The sequence below is a fragment of the Colias eurytheme genome, chromosome 21 (assembly GCF_061535395.1).
Source record: "Colias eurytheme isolate Ceu_HAF_F1 chromosome 21, ilColEury1 Martin Lab GWU primary, whole genome shotgun sequence".
In the NCBI taxonomy this organism is placed as follows: domain Eukaryota; kingdom Metazoa; phylum Arthropoda; class Insecta; order Lepidoptera; family Pieridae; genus Colias; species Colias eurytheme.
Genome location: NC_143000.1, coordinates 9,442,545 through 9,463,541, shown reverse-complemented (window position 1 = coordinate 9,463,541; position 20,997 = coordinate 9,442,545). Strand labels below are relative to the sequence as shown.

The window sequence follows — 20,997 nt, the reverse complement described above, 5'->3', positions numbered from 1 at the left end:
TAAGAAGAAACTGACGAAATGGTTAATGGAGAAACAATTTTATGATATTCAAGAACTTATTACATTGCGGACTCTGTGACAAGGAAGAATTAGTGACGTTTAACAATAGTGATTAGTGACGCGAAGAATTTGTGTAGTGTTGGTGTAGTGTAATTTAACTTATTTCCATTTAAATATTTGCACACCCAGAAAGTGGGTAGAATGTATTAGCGCGTTAACATTGTAATAACACCTTTTTTGTAACTACATTCTTGTAAATAAATGAAATTTGAATTTGAATTTGAATTTAATTTCTTATCTATCAGTTCCATAAGTGTTATCCGAGATATTTTCAAAATTAGTAATCGAACTTTTTTGGCTCATTTAAAAATAAAATGAATGAAAATTTACTATTTTTTTTGAAATCAGCTAAGTAGTTAGTTAAATGATATAATTTTTAACTTTGTAAGTCCGACTCAAGCATAAAATGTTAAACAGGTAACATTAGACAAACCTAACATTATCAGAAACTTTATCCTAAAACAAATATTAATTGTTCTGTATTTCCTAGTTTTCTGGGGAAAAATTTAGCAAATAAAAATTCCATATAACTTCATAACAGCTGTATTTATTTCGATAAAACTCTCAACTGATGATTCGTACTGGCAAACCTCTGGCTACAATACTCGTGGATATCATAAGGAAATTAGTAGCTTTTCTAGATTTAGAGATAGCTCTGAGTAGGTCCCTCTCTGAAGCTATTGTCGACTTCTGTTCCACGTTCGTGTCTGAAAAAAATTGTTTTATTTTAATATGGGTATAAATAAAAATGAGTGTGTGTGCCAAAGAAGTTTCACCCCTGACACGTGTTGGCAATATTCAAAGATGCAGCTTCACAACTACTGCGAATCCTACTCTAGAAATTTACATGAAATTTCAGCATAATATATAATTGTTATTTATTTAATGATTGAAAAAACAAATAAGTATGCTGCTTGTAAAAAATTACAAAGAAAAATATTTTTGGGAATAAAATTTCAAGGTCGCGTCAAGGCAATGCCGTCACATGATCACATCATGGAGTAAGGCGACGATTTTGGTATCTTTGAATCTAGCCAAAGAAGTTTCACTTCTGACACGAGTGCTCGGCACTAACGCTTTTTTTTATTTTTCTTCGGAATTAAAGAATAAATTAGAAATTCTAGTTATGACAACATAAAAGGTTAAATTTAATGAGGTATATTAGCTAGTCGCCGCTTTCCGAATCGGTAGTAAACGTAAAAAATATGTTATGGCGATTCAAAAGTGCTCCTAGAAGTTTAATTGAATAAATAAATGTTCGTTTAATTGTGAAAATTTAATTTTGTGTATATTTAAATAATTAGACTAATCAACTTTCTTTTTAATATTTGCACACCCCAATGGGTAGAATGTATTAGCCACATTGTAATTGAAACATGTATGATTTGTAACTGCATTCTAGCCAATAAATATAATTTGAATTTGAGTCGGTCAGTCAGTCAGTCGGTCAGTCAGTCAGTCAGTCGGTCGGTCAGTCAGTCAGTCAGTCAGTCAGTGGCGACTCACCGAGCTGCCCCTGGTTCCAGGCCGCCTTGCCCACAGTGCGCCAGTCAACTCTTGCGTCACTGGGCAGAGCTAACGCCAGCAAGCTCGTCACCAGCTTGTCCACCTCCAGGTCGGTGACTTCCCACAGCATGCCCACCACCATCGGACTGGAAATAAATAAATAAAAAAAATTGTTTGTCTGTAAAGTCGGTTTACTGACGATAGTTGAACGTGACAACGTCCGCTTGTACCTCTTTGTCGCTCGTTCCGCGCTCTCGCTCGCACTTCAAGCCTTACATGGAACGCCTCAGAGCGAGGTAACGCCGCATGAGTCATGTTTTTTCTTGCGTGCAGCCGGCTCAATCGAATTATAAGACGTGTCACGTCAAAAATTCGTGTGGCACTCGGGGACTGCCGCGGTAAAGCTATTGCATACTATGCCTTCAAGCCACACCTCCACCCGTCGGAGTGGGGAGCGTGAGGTTTTTTCGTTACGAAATTTCTCGATTCGGTCCCCGCGTTCAAGGCCCGCGATAGAAGCTATGCAATAGCCTAATGACATTTTAATAGATAAAAAACGAGCGTGCGTGCTGAGCACACGAGTCAGATGTGAAACTTCTTTAGCAAATATGTCCATAAATTTGTCCATAAAAGGCCGGCAAAGCACACTTCTAGTGTTGCAGGTGTTTATGGGCGGTGGTGACCACTTACCATCAGGTGGCCCACCTGCCCCTTTGCTTGCTCTGACATAAAAAAAAGCAAAATTCAAAGATACCAAAAGCTGGCAGGCACTCAATTTACCAATTATTTAATTAACCAGCACGCACAGCGCGGCGAGCTGTGCCCCGAGCTGTGCCCCGAGCTGTGCCCCGCACACCTACCAGCCGTGCGCGTGCAGCGTGTGGTGCGCGGCGGCGGGCGGCGCGCGGCCCGCCCCGCCCGCCAGCCGCGCCGACCCGCAGCCCGCCAGCACGCACAGCGCGGCGAGCTGTGCCCCGAGCTGTGCCCCGAGCTGTGCCCCGCACACCTACCAGCCGTGCGCGTGCAGCGTGTGGTGCGCGGCGGCGGGCGGCGCGCGGCCCGCCCCGCCCGCCAGCCGCGCCGACCCGCAGCCCGCCAGCACGCACAGCGCGCCCGAGCTGTGCACTGTGGAGCTGCTGCACAGCCCGTCGCCGTGCCCGCAGTACCTGGAGATACATGAATTATTGGAAAAATAATACGTTATTAGGCCGGTTGCAGAGCTTCACCGACCGTCAATGCGTACCATCGGTCCTGACGATACGCATCAACAATGTGTATGGCCGGTTGCAGAGCTTCACCGACCATCAGTGCGTAGTGCGTACGTCAGTCGCGCTTGTCATATGTATGGAAATTCATAAAACCGTTCATAGCTAGACCGACCATACGCACGCGTATTTCCATACATATGACAAGCGCGCCTGACGTACGCACTGATGGTCGGTGAAGCTCTGCAACCGGCCTTAACTTTAATCATATATATAACTGACATAAAGACAGCAATATCGGCATACCACGCATACGTAGTATCAATTATTTTAAGATATAGACTTATAGTATGTGGAAATGGAGTAAATATAAAGAAAGCTTTTGTATCACAAAAAAAAAATTATCCGAGCTATAATAATATGTGGTGTAGAGCCTTTCAAATCATGCAAACCCCTTTTTATAAAACTTAAATTATTAACTTTGACGTGCCTTTACATATTTGAAATTTGCAAATTTGTTAAAAATAATCAAAGATTATTTACGACGGCTCAAGAAATGTACGGGAATTTACGTCATCCCGACAGATTGATACTTGACCATAAACCTAGAACATCTTTGTACTCAAAAAACTGTCATGCCACAGTATTACAATATTATTTCCTACAGTAAGGAAAATAAATGACGTGTAAATATGATAGGGTTGTCACCAAATGGGAAATAAAACAATTTTTATAATTACTATTAATAATTATGTAATTATTATTAATTATGTAATTATTTATTCACATGTACATTAAAAATAATTGTGATTATTGAATCTAATGTAATTATTTATACAGAAACATGTCGCCGCAGTGACATTGTCATTGCCTTATTAACAACCAATTAATTTACTTATTCTCAAATTTATTATTTATTTATTTTAAATGTTCATTTTTATTTTTTTTTTTTTCAACGTTGTCCTTTCTTTGTACGTTAAATTATTTAAATGAAGAAATTGTTATTATTTTGTAAAGATTTGATGCGCCATGCCATCTATTAATACATTTCCGGTAACATATTATACATGTAATGAAATAACATTTCATCATTATTCAAATTTAGCGCGTTTCGCGTGTTCATGTTATCTGTGGCTCGGATTGACGTAGCAGAAAGAAAAAATGGCGAGAAACGAATAAATATTTTTTTTATTTGCGGATTTAATAAGTACATACATAATAATAAAATTATTCCATTATGTATCTAACCCAATATCCTTGTCAACTGGACTAATAAGAAAGTAAAATAGCTCTTATTACAAGTTCGCCTAAAGTACATAATACATAATATGTTGTTAAATGATATCGCCGAGGCCTTTGACACAAGCCGCCTTTGCCGCGATTGATGTTTTTGAGAATGTAAATAAACAGAATGGAAGAAACCTTATATCTCAATAAATAAAGTATATTTTTAAATGTAGTTCCGTTTATAGTAAAAGCAGCTTTGCGTGTTTTATTGTTTCGTCTTTCACATTCGTTACAAAAATTGTGATCGAGTAACGTCCACTGCTCTCTTCCTCATTATTAACTAATAATGTCAACTAAAAAAAATGAGAAACGAGTTTCGACACGAAAAAAATCTCAATCGTCACCTAGGAACGTATCTCCTATAATCCCATATAAATTACCATTCCGTATTCACGGTTTCTGTATTCGCGGCATATTTATGGAACATATACCCCGCGAATAAGGAACTTTTACTGTAATTGAGGATTTATTATAAGTGGACTTTAAATGTCGTTTCTTTGAATTTACAGGTGAGATTATAGGTAAACCAGAATCTGATGGCAATTAGGGAAATCAAAATTTTGAGTGTGCAACCCTAGGGAAAATGGACTGAACGATCTTGATACTGCGTATTTTTTATTTTGTCCTCAATATCATTAGTCACATTACACAAGTGGATAATACTGTATTTAATAAATGATATCTCATTATTAATAATAACTAGCGGTCCGCCCCGGCTTCGCCCGTGGTAAATAATATTTACGTTTTCTCTACATAAGAACCATCCTCGTACTTCAAGGAATATAATAAAAAAAGAATTATCGAAATCGGTTCAGCCGTTCTCGAGTTATGCGCTTACCAACACATTTTGCGATTCATTTTTATATATAAGAGAAGATTAGATATCCACGCGACGTAATAAAAAAAAATATGGATGTAATGATAATGCAGATCAAAACTTATTTACTTACTATATTTAACGATTGTTTATAAAATAAAACAATAATAAAATAAAATCATGTTTATTTTCGTAAGTATTAATAGTCCATTGAATAAAAAGTTCTAGAGTGCGTGAGTTAGTAACGTAAGATGTTTCTTCGGAAACATGTCAAGAGTCCCTAGGTAATAAACATACTAAAACCCCGGGCCACTAGGAGGAGCCCCGGAGTGGGGGGAGGGGCGAAATGGGTCCATTTTTTCATTTTTCGCTTAAATCTCAAAAACGGTACATGTTAGAGAAAAACTTTCAAGGAAAAGTTGAAAGGCCATAAAATTATCTACAAGTTGTACCTGAATCATTTTTTCCTATATCCTACCGTTTCTGAGTTATACGCGGTAAAACATGATTTTGGCTCAAACAATTTCCACATCAATCGATCAAAAAATATTTCTTTCTTCCAAAAAACTCAAATGTGCAACTTGTGACCGGTACTGATAGATTGCTCTTAATTAGGTCTATAATTGGTAAAATAAACACATTCCTCCATGGAAGCCTTTAGGAGTAATCGATTGTCAAAATATTATATTAGGGTAGTTTGAGTTACTGAACTTGATCTTTTTATTTTTTTCTTCCAAAAAACTCAAAAGTGCAACTTGTGACCGGTACAGATAGATTGCTCATAATTGGGTCTATCATTGATAAAAATACCAGATTCCACCACGGAGGCGTTTACGGGGAATTGAATTTTATTAGGGTAGTTACGATACTTGAACTTTTTATTTTTTTTCTCCAAAAAAACTCAAAAGTGCAACTTGTGACCGATACTGATAGATTGCTCTTAATTAGGTCTATAATTGGTAAAATAAACACATTCCTCCATGGAAGCCTTTAGGAGGAATCGATTGTCAAAATACTATATTAGGGTAGTTTGAGTTACTGAACTTGATCTTTTTATTTTTTTCTTCCAAAAAACTCAAAAGTGCAACTTGTGACTGGTACTGTTAGATTGCTCTTAATTAGGTCTATAATTGGTAAAATAAACACATTCCTCCATGGAAGCCTTTAGGAGGAATCGATTGTCAAAATACTATATTAGGGTAGTTTGAGTTACTGAACTTGATCTTTTTATTTTTTTCTTCCAAAAAACTCAAAAGTGCAACTTGTGACCGGTACAGATAGATTGCTCATAATTAGATCTATCATTGCTAAAAATACCAGATTCCACCACGGAGGCGTTTACGGGGAATTGAATTTTATCAGGGTAGTTACGATACATGAACTTTTTATTTTTTTTCTTCCAAAAATCTCAAAAGTGCAACTTGTGACCGGTACCGATAGATTGCTCATAATTAGGTCTATCATTGATAAAAAAACCAGATTCCACCATGGAGGCGTTTAGGAGGTATTGAATTTTATTAGGGTAGTTACGATACATGAACTTTTTAACTAACTACCCTAATAAAATTCAATTCCCCGTAAACGCCTCCATGGTGGAATCTGGTATTTTTATCAATGATAGACCTAATTATGAGCAATCTATCTGTACCGGTCACAAGTTGCACTTTTGAGCTTTTTGGAAGAAAAAAAATAAAAAGTTCATGTATCGTAACTACCCTGATAAAATTCAATTCCCCGTAAACGCCTCCGTGGTGGAATCTGGTATTTTTAGCAATGATAGATCTAATTATGAGCAATCTATCTGTACCGGTCACAAGTTGCACTTTTGAGTTTTTTGGAAGAAAAAAATAAAAAGATCAAGTTCAGTAACTCAAACTACCCTAATATAATATTTTGACAATCGATTCCTCCTAAAGGCTTCCATGGAGGAATGTGTTTATTTTACCAATTATAGACCTAATTAAGAGCAATCTATCAGTACCGGTCACAAGTTGCACATTTGAGTTTTTTGGAAGAAAGAAATATTTTTTGATCGATTGATGTGGAAATTGTTTGAGCCAAAATCATGTTTTACTGCGTATAACTCAGAAACGGTAGGATATAGGAAAAAATGATTCAGGTATAACTTGTAGATAATTTTATGGCCTTTCAACTTTTCCTTGAAAGTTTTTCTCTAACATGTACCGTTTTTGAGATTTAAGCGAAAAATGAAAAAAATGGACCCATTTCCCCCCTCCTCCCACTCCGGGGCTCCTCCTAGTGGCCCGGGGTTTTAGTATGTTTATTACCTAGGGACTCTTGACATGTTTCCGAAGAAACATCTTACGTTACTAACTCACGCACTCTAGACCCCCCTTGGAGGGACTCATTCAATGGACTATAACACATTATATAAGTGATAACTGCGTTAAAAACAACCGACTTCAAACTTGCACTTGCAACATTTACAAATACAGACAAAAATGCTCATAAAATAAAAACTACTGGGCCTATCCTAATAAAATTGTTATGGGACCAATTCGACACCATCCCGCATCGAACAAAAAAAGAATCACGTAAATCGGTTCAGAAACCTCGGAGTAATCGGTGTACATACATAAAAAAAAACATACCGGCAGAATTGATAACCTCCTCCTTTTTTTGAAGTCGGTTAAAAATTGACTTGTATACCTTGGACATGACAAATAGCCGAATTGGAAACTCCTGTAATAAGTTTTCATAAAATTATATTTTAATCAACAAACAATATTATAGTTACCTATTTATAACATTTTTAATTTAAAGTATCAAAACGGGTAAGTCCAATTTAGCAATAAAATCTTTCACGCGCTTTAAAATTGAAAATTGTGATGTGTTTGACCCTTCTTCATCGAATATTTTTCTATACACATTGTAAACAACACCTCTTTCTTGTGATCGCAGCGGTTTTATCGTCATTTCGAAGATTTTGAAGACAAAATCCTAAAAATTAATCATCAACACAAATAATTTGACAAACAATTTGATAGTTGTAGTGAAAATCTTTTATTTTATAAATATAAATATGCCATCAGATTCTGGTAGACTTATACATATTTTAAGTTGTTGTAGTAACAAACTATTTGTATGTTAACTATTGTGAAAACTTTAAAATAAAAACTTTGAATTTACAGAGAAACAAATTGGTTTTCTTGAAAATCCTCAATAATATATTTTATATAGGTATATATATCATAAAGCAACTATAAAATATGTACAGTCAAAAACATCTTCAACATCTTTGAATTGGTACTAAACAGAATTTGAAAAACCTACCTCTTGTCGCGAGGAAATCTATGAAACTTTATGTCTTTGGATTTAAATGTAGATTTGCATCCATAAACACAATAGTTTGTGCCCACCATTATAGAATACGTAAGTATAAATTATTAGACAAAAAAACTCCGAAGCGTCTGCCCTTCGCGATAGTTAATGCAAACTCAGCGTGATTGCATTAAGCGGCCCGCGTCGCCCGACCCCCCGCCAGTTCCCCTCCGTTTTTCTGTGCAAGTACATTCGTCGCCATACTGTAGGAAATATGGTAATACTGTGCTAATATTATAAATGCGAAAGTAACTCTGTCTGTCTGTCTCTTACTCAATCACGCCTAAACTACTAACCCAATTTGCATGAAATTTGGTATGGAGATATTTTGATACCCGAGAAAGGACATAGGATAAGTTTTATCCCGGAAATCCCACGGGAACGGGAACTATGTGGGTTTTTCTTTGACTGCGCGGGCGGTAAGTTAGTAATTTATATAAATGACAAATACACATACAGGAACACATCGGCCTCAGCCAAGTACTGGTGCCGCTCGAGCGACGTTGCCGGCTCGCCCGTGCGGCCTTGCCAGCCCGCGCACCAGTACGACAGGAACGACTTCATGCGGAGCTCCATGCGGGACAGGTCCTTGTCTGGGGACAAATTTATCTATACATATAATAAATCTGTAGAAGGGTCAATTCTGTACATTGAAAATATTGAAAAAATAAATAGCAGGGGGTGTTACTGGATCGATACCAAACCCAAATATGTGATTAAAAAAATTTTCGTCTGTTTGTCTGTCTGTCTGTATGTGAAGGCATCACGTAAAACTAACGGTTCGATTTCGATGAAACTTGGTATAATTATACCTTATTAACCTGGGCATAAAATAGGATACTTTTTATCCCGGAAAAATACGTAGAAAAATTATTAAATCTTAAGCTAGTTATAATTCACTAGACATGCTTAAATTAACGTTACCCTATACTGCTGAAATAATTACAAGTATCATAAATACATCTTTATCTACTTGCACCTTTCCTTCTATTTGGCGTAAAGCGCTCATCAAACCGTTACCCAAAATTAACAACCCAAATTGTTTTAAAGATCTCAGACCAATAAGCATTTTACCGTGTCTATCAAAGATTCTAGAGAAAGTAGTGTGTGCGCAGGTTAGGCGGTACTTGGACGAAAATGACATATTACCAACAAGGCAATCGGGCTTTAGGAAGCAAAAAAGCACTACAACAGCACTGTTGGATGTGGTAGACAATATGCTTGAGGCTCAAGATCGAGGAGAAGGAACTTTTCTGATTCTCTTGGACTACTCTAGAGCCTTTGATTGTATTAATATACAATTGCTTCTCAGTAAGCTGTCTTACTATGGCTTTGATGACAATACCTTGCAGTGGTTTAAAAGCTATCTTTCTTGTCGCTCACAAATGGTCGAAATAAAAGGGGATAGTGGACAAAGGGCATGTTCATCTGCATGGGCGGAAGTTTCTAGAGGAGTACCGCAGGGCTCCATTCTTGGTCCCCTTCTGTTCATACTGTATACGGCCGATGTGACACAATGCATAAAATATTGCAAATACCATCTCTATGCGGACGATATTCAATTATACCTTTCGTTCAAGGTCAGTGAGATGGATATGGCTCTAAAAAGGCTCCACGAAGACTTGCATCGCATATCAGTATGGTCAGAGTCGAATTGCCTTGCTCTTAATTCCAGTAAAACCAAGTACATGGTCATAGGTTCACCTCATCAAATTGATTCAATAGTAGCTCAAAAACCTGCTATATTTCTAAATGGAGAACCTATCGAAAGAGTAACGGAAGCGCGTAATCTCGGTGTTATATTCGATGAGGGTTTGAGATTCAACAAGCACATCTTAAACATATCAAAAAATTGTTTCTATCGGCTAAAACTGCTCTATCGTATTAGACATTCATTAAGTGTTAATGTTAGAAAATTGCTGTGTGAATCACTTATATTATCCAAATTTAATTATGCTGATACGGTAGTTGGGCCTAGATTGCTTACATCCACGAAAAAAATTGCGCAACGGGTGCAAAACGCCTGTGCCCGTTTTTGTTATGAAATACCCTACCGTGATCATGTAACACCATTTTTGTCGAATAACAATTCTCTAAAAATGGAGTACCGTACCCACGTGCACCTGGCCACGCTTCTATTTAATGTTTTAAAGTACAGAGTGCCTGTGTATTTGTACGACAAACTGAAATGGCTGGCGGATCATAATACAGCCTACCAGACTCGTCACGCAACTTCTTTATTAGAAATACCTCTTCACAGAACATCCGCATTTAGGGGGAGTTTTAGATACCAAGCTTCAAAATGCTGGAACGACCTACCGCCGCCTATTCGTTCCCAACAAAGCGTATTCTCTTTTAAAAACAAACTGAAGTCTCATCTTCTTGACATTCAAAAGCGCAATCAGAAATTTTAACCCCATCCAATTGTCCTTTATTGATTAATTTTCTTTGTGTCAAAATACACTCACTTATACAAATTTCATATAAATATAAATATGTATGTATCAATATCTGAATATATTTTATTGCTGACTTTTATCTATGTATATTAAATGTGCACAAATTTAATTTAATACACAATATATTATATATTAATCATTTACTTATTATAATTATAAAGTATATGTATCGATTCAATTATATTTATACTTGCATATTGTTGGATACCTTAGTCTGAACGGAAATACATCTACTGTCAATAAGACATCCTAAGGCGGCCACTGAAAATCAGTGATAACACACTGAGTGGTTGGCCTAATTATGGCATACGTATATCTTTTAAGTTCCTTTTTTTTTAACTAAATTGTATCTTTTTTTTGTGTCCTTAATAAACTTATTTTCATTTCATTTCATTTCATTTTCATAATTAAAAACCTAAAAGTCATACTTTACTGTTGATCTTATCAACTCATGAAATTATTGTTTTGTCCCCGTCCCCCGATCTTTAATAAATACACAATGTTTGAATTCAATCTGTCTGTTAAAAATGGGTTAAACTGAGTCTAAATGAGACACAGCTAAAGTTTTGCCTTTTTTACCTATCATTGTCCCTGAAAATAATTATAAACTTGTACCAATCTCTTTAAAATTTTACTATTATTAATTATTATTAACTTGCTTAAAATAACTACAAGATAAACTAAATAAATATAAGGAAAATAAAAGTAAGTAACAGTACATATTAAAATAAAATGATTATCAGTATATCTGTGAGTTCTGTGACCTTAATATTCTCATTCAAAACCAACCTGGATTTATAATATATCGTCCAACTTCCGATTTTGCCTCAAAATACCCATCCACGATTCTGTTTTGATGTATTTTGTATAACATGTATAAAAAGTGAATATTTTCCATTCTTGTGACAGGCTGCAGGTTCAATACTGGTAGACTCTCCCAGGGAAATGTGTCTAGCATCTGAAATATGTTTCATTTTATTATATATCACTACATAGTATAAAACAAAGTCGCTTTCAGTATCCCTATGTCCCTATGTATGCTTAAATCTTTAAAACTACGCAACGAATTTTGATGCGGTTTTTTTTAATAGATAGAGTGATTCAAGAGGAAGGTTTTAGTATATAATTTATTATGTTTTAAATAAAGCGGGCAAAGCCGCGGGCGGAAATCTAGTAAGTAATAATGTATTAAAGATAAAGTGTATAAACATTTTTTATTTAGTATATGTTAGGAAAAAAAATGTATTATTCGAATTGGATTTTAGGATTACTATATAATTTGAGGTTTGTTCAGTTAAAAACGTTAAAAAACATTTCATCATCTTTAACCCATTGACCACCGTAAGCCCCGATCGGGGCGCGACACAATAGATTTTCTATTGTGTCTGTGATTCCGAGGACTGATGGATTAAATCTGGAAAACAATATTAAAAACTTGAATTTAAAATAATTTCCGAATATCATACGAAAAGGGGTTTCTCAACCTGTTTCTCAACCATTTCATGAAAAATTTATTTTTTTGAATACATAAAAAAAAAACAATTTTAAATACCTACATAATTAATTAATAACAATACAAAATATAATACGTACTTCGTCCACAATCAATATAACAGGATGCCGTTTCGCCTTCCTCAAAACCGCCCACTCATCGTTTTCTTTAATTTGCGTCGCAACATGTGAAAATGCCCTTATTCCATCAACTAAACTAAACTTGTGCATCTCTTCGAAACATTTCGACAAACATTTCAAACACAATTCGTTCGAAAATCGAAATTCCTTGGAACATTTTTCGCATTCGTTCGAATTTTGAATCGATTTTATTTCGTCAATGTTGCCATATTCCGTTAGGATTTTCCTGATGCACGATTTTATTTGCTGCATTTGTAGCGATGGGCAGGAATCCATTAAGTTGTATAGGAGTATCTTTTGCTTTGTGTTCAGTTTTAAAAATCTGAAATAATATTCCTACAAATATTATAAATGCGAAAATTTGTGAGGATGTTTGTATGTTACTCTTTCACGAAAAAACTACTGGACGGATATGATTGAAACTTTAAAGTGCAAATCAGAATAACACAAACAGCTATAAGCTATAGGTTCGTCAGAGGGTGAAACATGTAGTATATATTATTGTGTTACTTGCACCCAACTGTTTTAATCAGCCATTAGCCTAGGCTCTTTATTAAACGGCGCATCTTTACAACAACGACTTTGTTGTAAGGATGCGTCGTTTCACTCTGTCCTGTATTTGATCTATAAAATCTTAGTTTTAAAGACTGCTAACTAACTTAGATCTACGCAATAGATTTTGATGCAGTTTTTTTTAATTCATATCAAGTTCAAGAAGGTTTATGTATACTAAATGTTATGTGTTAGATATCTAGTAAAATAAAAAATGTGTGCGTGTACTAGTGTACACACGTAAGAAGTGAAACTTCTTTATGACCTTATTTTTCAAAAAATAATCCTATTACTATATTTATATTATTATAAAGGCGAAAGTTTGTATGGATGTTTGTTACTCTTTCACGTAAAAACTACTGCCCCCCTAGTCAAGTGGCTTTCTGTTAGCGTAGCGTTCAATAGAATAGACTACGAATGTATGAGATTGACGTAGGCTGTAGATAAAAATATCTACAGGTTACGTCAATCTCATACATTCGTAGTCTATTCTATTGAACGCTACGCTAACAGAAAGCCACTTGACTAGGGGGGCTGAACCGATTACAATGAAATTTAGCACACATATAGAAGGTAACTTGGATTAACACATAGGGTAGGTTTTATCCCGGAAATCCCACGGGAACGGGAACTATGCGGGTTTTCCTTTGAAAACGCGAGCGAAGCCGCGGGCGGAAATCTAGTTTACTATATGCAACTTTACAGAAATACGTCGAATCAAAGATGGCGCGTAACGGAAAAATGTCACGCGTAACGAAAAAATATTACACTAATTTTTTTTCCAACCCCTAAAAAAAATTGAGTATTTGAATTATTTTTTTTTTTGTGATAAATGGAAAGATTATATATTAGTTTTATAACAAAACTGTTTTTATTTTTATTTTTTTTGCAATAATTCAAAAGTTATTTCAAAATAAAAATTAGTCTTTGAATCCAGTACCGAAAACACGCCGACAACTCCCGAAGCGTCACCCAAGCGCGTGTGACGTCATAATGTTAGTTTTCACTCATTGCAGTTGATAGAAAATTAAATATAGTTTGAAAAACTAAACAGGATAAAAAGATAAATTCATGAAATTATTGTATTGTTACCGGGTTTTTATAAGTATACAAAATTTAAATTAAATCCGTCGGTTTATAGTGGGTCTAAATCGAATCGAAAGGAGAATTGGTTACATACAAACATATGTTTTAAGCTGATCCTGGCGATCCTTATCAGGATAAATTTATGATATTATTGTATTGTTATCGGACCTTGATAAGTGTTCAAAATTTGAACAAAATCCGTCGGTTTTAAGTGGGTCAAAATCGAGTCGAAACTTCGAAAGGAGTCGGTTACATACAAACATACAGGTGAAGCTAATAAAAGCGTGTTAATAATAAATAAGTGTTTTGATCTATTTAATTTTGTTGTCATTATTAAATTACATATTAATTATATTAATTGTTAATTATATTATTTAAATTTATATTAAAAATGGCGAACCTCAAAAGTTATCGTTTTGTACCATTATGTACGAATACTACAAAGGCAACTCCTGACAAAAATCGGTGATCATAAATATATCAACATCAAGAATATTATTCGTAACTAACTAATTCGGAACCAACTAACAAATCGTATGTAAACGCTATGTACTGCAGTTAATAATAGCTATAACATTATGACGTCACAACTGTGGTGACCAGTCATGGCACGTTTTTAGTCACGTGATTCTAACTTAAATTTCATCAATTTTTAATTGGTTATAATTAACGGAAAAAAAATTTTTTGTAAGTTATTTGCATTAAATATCAATATTATTAATAATAAAGTTTCAAAATACATAAAAAAAAACAATTTTTTTTTTTATTCAAATACTCAATTCACTTCAATAAATGTTAACTCTTACCCCCAATCAGCAATAGCACAATCGACGATATCAACAATTTTATCACGCAGCTTCGAATCCGCGATCTTCCCGGTCAGCAAGCTGGACCAACCACCGAGCCAATCTTTATCCATAACGTTTATTACACTCTGAAAATAAGTTGACATATTTAAATATAAAGGTTTTTTTCCATTCATGTTTTAGTCGCTATAAAATATTATTTGAAAAAAAAAAAACATTATTTCATGACAGTTAAGTTCAAAGTTATATATATGCCTCATAAGAAAACTCTGCCCAATACACGAATAAGCAGAGTTTCACATCGGGCAACTTTTGAGAACTTTTTTATTATATTTACTGTACATCAATAATACCATACTAGTAAATCTATATATATAAAACTCAAAGGTGACTGATATAGTGATCTATCAACGCACAGCCCAAACCACTGGACGTATCGGGCTGAAATTTGGCATGCAGGTAGATGTTAGGACGTAGGCATCCGCTAAGAAAGGATTTCCCGAAATTCTTGCGGGAACGGGGAAAAACGGGGATGCACGTACAAAGTCGTGGGCGGAAGCTAGTGTGGGATAAAATTATCGAGAAAACCTTACTTACCTTCATCCTTAAATCAACATCTTCTCTGCGGCTCCAGTAGTTACGTATTAATCTTTTGTTGTTCAAATACTGTGCATTGTCAATTGTTTTGTAGTTATCATCTAGTAATGAGAATAACTCTGTGAAAAGGGGCTTTTCTCCTTCTGAAAATGTATTTTTTTATAATTAATATTGATTCTTACATAAAGAAACGTATGTAGGTAGGACATGTAGTCATAGTGTAGCCAACAAAACCAAATGTAACAATTACAAATTACATTCCAAAACTTGTCTGTTATTTAAGCATGTCAAAAACTGGTCTATAAGTAAAATTAAAATAATCCTTATTTAGTATTATAAATGCGAAAGTAACTTTCGTCTTACTAACGTCTGTCTCTTTTTAACGCCTTAACCACTTGGCCGATTTGTATGAAATTTAATACAAATTTAGTTTGAACGGTATAGGATAGGTTTTACTATGCAGGTTTTCTCTGCGCTATGCTGTTCTTCAACTGCGCGGGCGATGCCATGGTCAGAAAACTAGTACATTAATAAGTACCATTGAGATAATATTACTACGTATGGAGGAGACACCACGAACAAAATCTGTGCGCCATTTTTTTGGTCTAACTAAGTTTTAAAAATTATTTTTTAGTTAGGTACTTACCGATAAAAGTTATTCCTTTGCACTTTTCCGTATTATTTGTATTATTTCTGCAATATCGTAACACACACGAAGGTATATTTAATGCGTTTCACTTTAAAACAAATAAAAAATGAGCGTGCAGTTACGCCATATGGCGTATGTTGAGCGGAACATAAGTGATGTAGGCGGTGTCGTCTCCATATGTATACATATCTCAATGATAAGTACATAATAATTTAAAAAGTATAGATTAATACCTTTAGTGATATTAGCTGGAACGGTCACAGTTAACGGTCCATCCTTCAAATAATCATTGCTATACACAGTCAAGTAAACAGAATTGATGTCACATCTGTATTCTGTGTGCGGTTTTATATTCTCGTTTGGGTTGTATGGCGCTGTTAACTGTACTATCGTCCATTCTGAAAAGTGAAAATAAATATTATTTGATATTCAGTTTTAAAGTAATCAAATGCTTTATAAATTAGACATTTTTACAAAGAATAAAATCAATTTGATTGTTCTGGTGGGATCATGGGAGTCCACAGTCAAGAAAGAATGTTCTTTTTAACACTAAGCAAGCAATTTTAATACTTAAAAGCTTAGAGACCACAATTTTGAAATCTTTTCAACACAACAACTTTGAAAGAAATTGGTTTCAAATATAAGGCTCATGTGCATTGTGCAGTGAAAAATATGAAATTTTGCCATTTTACTGTTCACATACTAAACAAATGGTAAAAAGCAAACTAGGACTAACAAAAAATCATAATACCTACACAAAATATTAAGTATTTTACATCGTAGGTAACTAATTCAAAATCATACAAACATACATTAAGACAAGACAACACTTGCAATTATTCTATACAGCTTTAAGATAAGTACCTTGAGGCAATTCAGATAATATCTTTAGCATGCTATCAACATTATTGTGTGGTCCAAATTTAAGATATTGCTTATAGAAAGGCTCATTTTCATCTAACTGTAAATCATCTAACACTTTAGTTGTATTTTCAAAATCTGTTATAAAACTGACAAGTTCTGCCTCTTCTTTAGACCTGAAAATGACAGAATTTAATTTATTTCAATAACCTCAACCACTTTCTTGTTTCAGTGGTGAACATAGAAATTAGAGGTCTTGGGTTCGATTCCCGGTGGAGATAAAGAAAAAAGAAATGTCTCGGTAAAAAAAAATATTTGTAATTTTCCTAATTGCACTGGACTGATTTGGATAAAACTTTTCTTAATACAACAGAATAACACATTAGCTATAGAAGACTTGATTATGCCCAAGGGTGAGGTTTCACCCATATATCATCATATATTCATCGTGTGCGGTTGCATAGCATAGCTATTTGAGTATTATAAAAGTAGTATCATTCATTTTTTGGTTAGAGTGGTTAATTCCCAGAAGAAAAAAGAACTGACGAGAAATAATACTCACAGTGGTTTTGAATCTATAATATCTTTTATTGGCTTAATATAGCTGGTCAGTTTTTGCAGTTTATCCCCTGAAATAAAAGAAATATTATGAATTATCGGTGAGAATAATTGTTTTGTATAATTATAATTGATATTTATTATATTTAGAACTAGCTGCTCCGCGCGGTTTCACCCCCGTTGCTTCACTCCTGTTGGTCGTAGCGTGATGATATATAGCCTATAACCTTCCTCGATAAATGGGCTATCTTACACAGAAAGAATTTTTCAAATCGGACCAGTAGTTCCCGATATTAGCGCATTCAAACAAACACTTCAGCTTTATTATATTAGTATAGATTAATTGCCTTTACCAGACAACAGAAATCTAAATAAATAAATAAAAATAAATAAATAAATAAAACATTTATTGATAACAAACGAAAAAAGAAAAAGATGTACAAGCCACACAGAAACAGAAAAAAAAGTAATAAGAAAACATGGTAAAAAAACTTAAAACTAATTACACAATTAAAAACTTACAACCTAAAAATAAAAAACAACAACAACAAAATAATTACACAATTAAAAACTTACAACCTAAAAATAAAAAACAAGTACTGTGCGGCAACGTCTGTTATCAAAAGGGGCTTCTCAGTATAAAGCTGCAGTGACTTTTGAGTCAACTGGCAGCACTGATTTTCAGAAACCCCTGTTGACAGTCGGAGTTACAGCCTGTGTGATGTGTGTGCGTGTGTGTGTGTGTGTATGTGTGGGTGTGTGTGGGTGGGTCGGTGCGTAGATATATAAATAAAATAAACGTAAACATATAAATAAGTACGAACTATATAGGATTCAATACGACAAGAAATTAAAAATAGATATATATCAACTATAAAATACTTACTATACTTACAATATTATCAGAGATGAAATATGGTGACAGACACTACAACGGGTACTAAGGCTGATTCGTAGAATTTAGGATGTATTTTCGATACTTGAAACGAAAGCTACTGACTGATGTTAATTTAGACAGAGGCGGAGGTAGATCGTTCCAGCACTTTGTGGCCCGGTAAGTGAATCCACCTCTAAAGGCTGCGGTGCGATGCTTCGGAACTGAAAGTTTTACGCTGGCAAATCTTGTACTATAGTTGATAGCACTACGTTGACCCAACCATGCCAGCTTGTTGTACAGATACTGTGGTATTTTTTTATGAATTATTCCAAACAACAAAGTGGCAAAGTGTAGTTTCCTACGTCCGTCCATATTCAAGATATTGGCATCTCTCAGATAAGGACTGACATGGCTTCTGGGCGGAATATACCAGCAAAACCGCGCGCAGGCATTCTGCACTCTCTGTATAGCAATCTTAGTTCGAGCTAGCAGTCTGGGTCCGTATACAGTGTCAGAAAAATTAAATTTTGATAAGACAAGGGCATCGCACAGACGGATACGCAACTTTAGGTCTAGATATTTTCTTATCCTGTACAATACTTTTAATCTATACAAAGAGTTAGAAATAACATTATTTATGTGTTTTTCGAATCTAAGATTCTCGTCAAATACTACTCCCAAGTTACGTGTTTCGCGTACGCGTTCTATTATACTATTATTCACAGCTACTTGGGGGTTAAAGCGCTCAGATATTTCTAGAACCTTAGGACTGCCTATGATCATAAACTTTGTCTTTGACAGATTCAGGACCAATGAATTGCTCGTAGACCATGCGAATACTCGACTTAAATCCGAATTCAAAAGATTAATTGCATTTTGTGTTTCCCTGGGATGATAAGATATATACAGTTGTACGTCATCGGCATACATTTGATACTTGCAATGTTTGATGCATGACACAATCTATAGGACTTTAGTAATAATAAAATTATAAGCACTTGTTTTTACCTGATAATAAATTCTGTTCCTCTCTATAAATGGCCAAAGTTCGCACTGAAGCTGATACAGCTTCACTAAAGTGAAACGCACATTCTTTTTCTTTGTTCTCAACAAAACATTCCTCTGCTAAAAGTTTTTGAGCACCTGTAATGTTTAAAAATAATAGTAAGATAATTATTTATTGATTATAAGATAACAGAATATTAATTATGAATAGAATAGACTGTAAAGATGAATATACTTTATAGCAAATATAACAAAGAAAAATATTTTTAAAAGAAGCAATGTTTATTTCACGTTTTAGAGCACTTAAGTGTTAATTCAATAAGAAATTATACAAAGAATAAACAAAATGTTAGTATGATTGTTTATGTATCAGTTCAGACACACTATTGAAAGTACATGCATGAATTTCATTACAACAATACCTTATAAATAAATGAACACTTACTTTGATAATTTGCACTACTCGGAGAAGATGGGATATCATTTGCATATTTGTGTAAGACGTTCTTGAAAACTGGTTTAGTAAAGTTTATTTCATTTGTAAATACATCAAAGTCTTCCATTTTTATAAACTTTTAATGCAAGTTTATTGTTTGGTAATTGGTTTACAGGAAAAGTTTTAACTCTAGTTGCTCCGAGTTTTAACTATTTTCCGTTTATTTTAAATTTAGAGCAAGTGTCATGTGTCACAACGAAATTGACATATTATTTACTTAATGATCAGAAACCGCATGTGGAAGTATTTGATTTCGTGTAGAAACAAAAATATCGTTTATTCATTATTTAGGTATTTTACACTATTTTATTATACCATAATTCAAAGCAACCCTTAGAATCATGAATATCATTTATTTTTTGTGAATAACATTGTGAACACGTAGATGATGTAAAATGCTTACAATATTTAAAAAAAAATCTAGATCAATAATTTTTAAATCAAATATTATCAAGAAATATAATCTTTTATCGACAATGAACCCATTAGTCCCATAACGATGTAATAGTTTTAAATTAAAATGGGCAAAATCTGCAAAGTTACAAATTAGATAAATGCTACATAAATATAAAAATTGTATGCATAGCTTCTTGTAAGCTATTCCTTAGTTTACATTTATTTTAAAACAATTTTCTTCCATGTTCATTATTAAAATCATATTCGCTCATTATATTACAATCAAAACGTCCGCTAATGACAAAGAAATATGTTAATTATATTTAAATAGGTGACTTGTATTATTATGCAAGACGCGTGCATTAGAGGGCACATTAATTACTATAGAAATTAACTTTCACATAGCTTTCAATAGAAAGAACAATATGTGAATTATTCTAATACTTAACTAGGCACTAGATTATGGTTTTACATATTATAGAAGAAAGCAGGGTTTCTACAAATGTTTACACTTAGATTACAAAATAAAAGGCAGATGGAGCATGTCAATCGTCCGTCGCCCTTGTCAAAGAAAATACGAAATCAAAAACGAATACGAAACTCCGACATTGCTATAGCGATTCTAGTGTCATGCAATACGTCAAAATAGGTTTGATATTTTAGTAAAAAAATGCTGTCTTGTGATATTAAAACGCTGTAAAATTTGTTCCCGAAAACAAACAAAAAGATAAAACAGCGTTTTACAGGTTTTCTGTAGATTATTTGGCTTATTTAATTTTATATACAAATAATAATTTTACATATAC

General features: G+C 34.2%; 1 protein-coding gene across 1 annotated transcript; it reads right to left on the bottom strand.

Annotated features, from left to right (window-relative positions):
• Positions 1-587: 587 nt before the first annotated feature.
• Sse (extra spindle pole bodies like 1, separase) lies at positions 588-19,919 on the bottom strand. Its single transcript, XM_090114677.1, has 13 exons — positions 19,745-19,919; positions 19,303-19,437; positions 17,422-17,488; positions 16,863-17,035; positions 16,232-16,396; positions 15,350-15,492; positions 14,753-14,880; positions 12,270-12,630; positions 11,466-11,634; positions 8,675-8,810; positions 2,577-2,732; positions 1,567-1,712; positions 588-767 (listed from the first exon to the last, which is right to left on the bottom strand). Exons 1-13 carry the CDS (start codon positions 19,860-19,862, stop codon positions 625-627), a joined length of 2,040 nt encoding a protein of 679 aa, XP_089970803.1. The 5' UTR covers positions 19,863-19,919; the 3' UTR covers positions 588-624.
• Between the last annotated feature and the right edge of the window lie 1,078 nt (positions 19,920-20,997).

Coding starts and splice junctions, on each gene's coding strand:
- Sse (XM_090114677.1), bottom strand. CDS start 19,862: ATGGAAGACTTTGATGTATTTACAAATGAAATAAACTTTACTAAACCA. Junction 17,036..17,421: donor ATTATAGATTCAAAACCACT/GTGAGTATTATT, acceptor TGTCATTTTCAG/GTCTAAAGAAGAGGCAGAAC. Junction 14,881..15,349: donor ATGTTGATTTAAGGATGAAG/GTAAGTAAGGTT, acceptor ACTTATTTTCAG/AGTGTAATAAACGTTATGGA.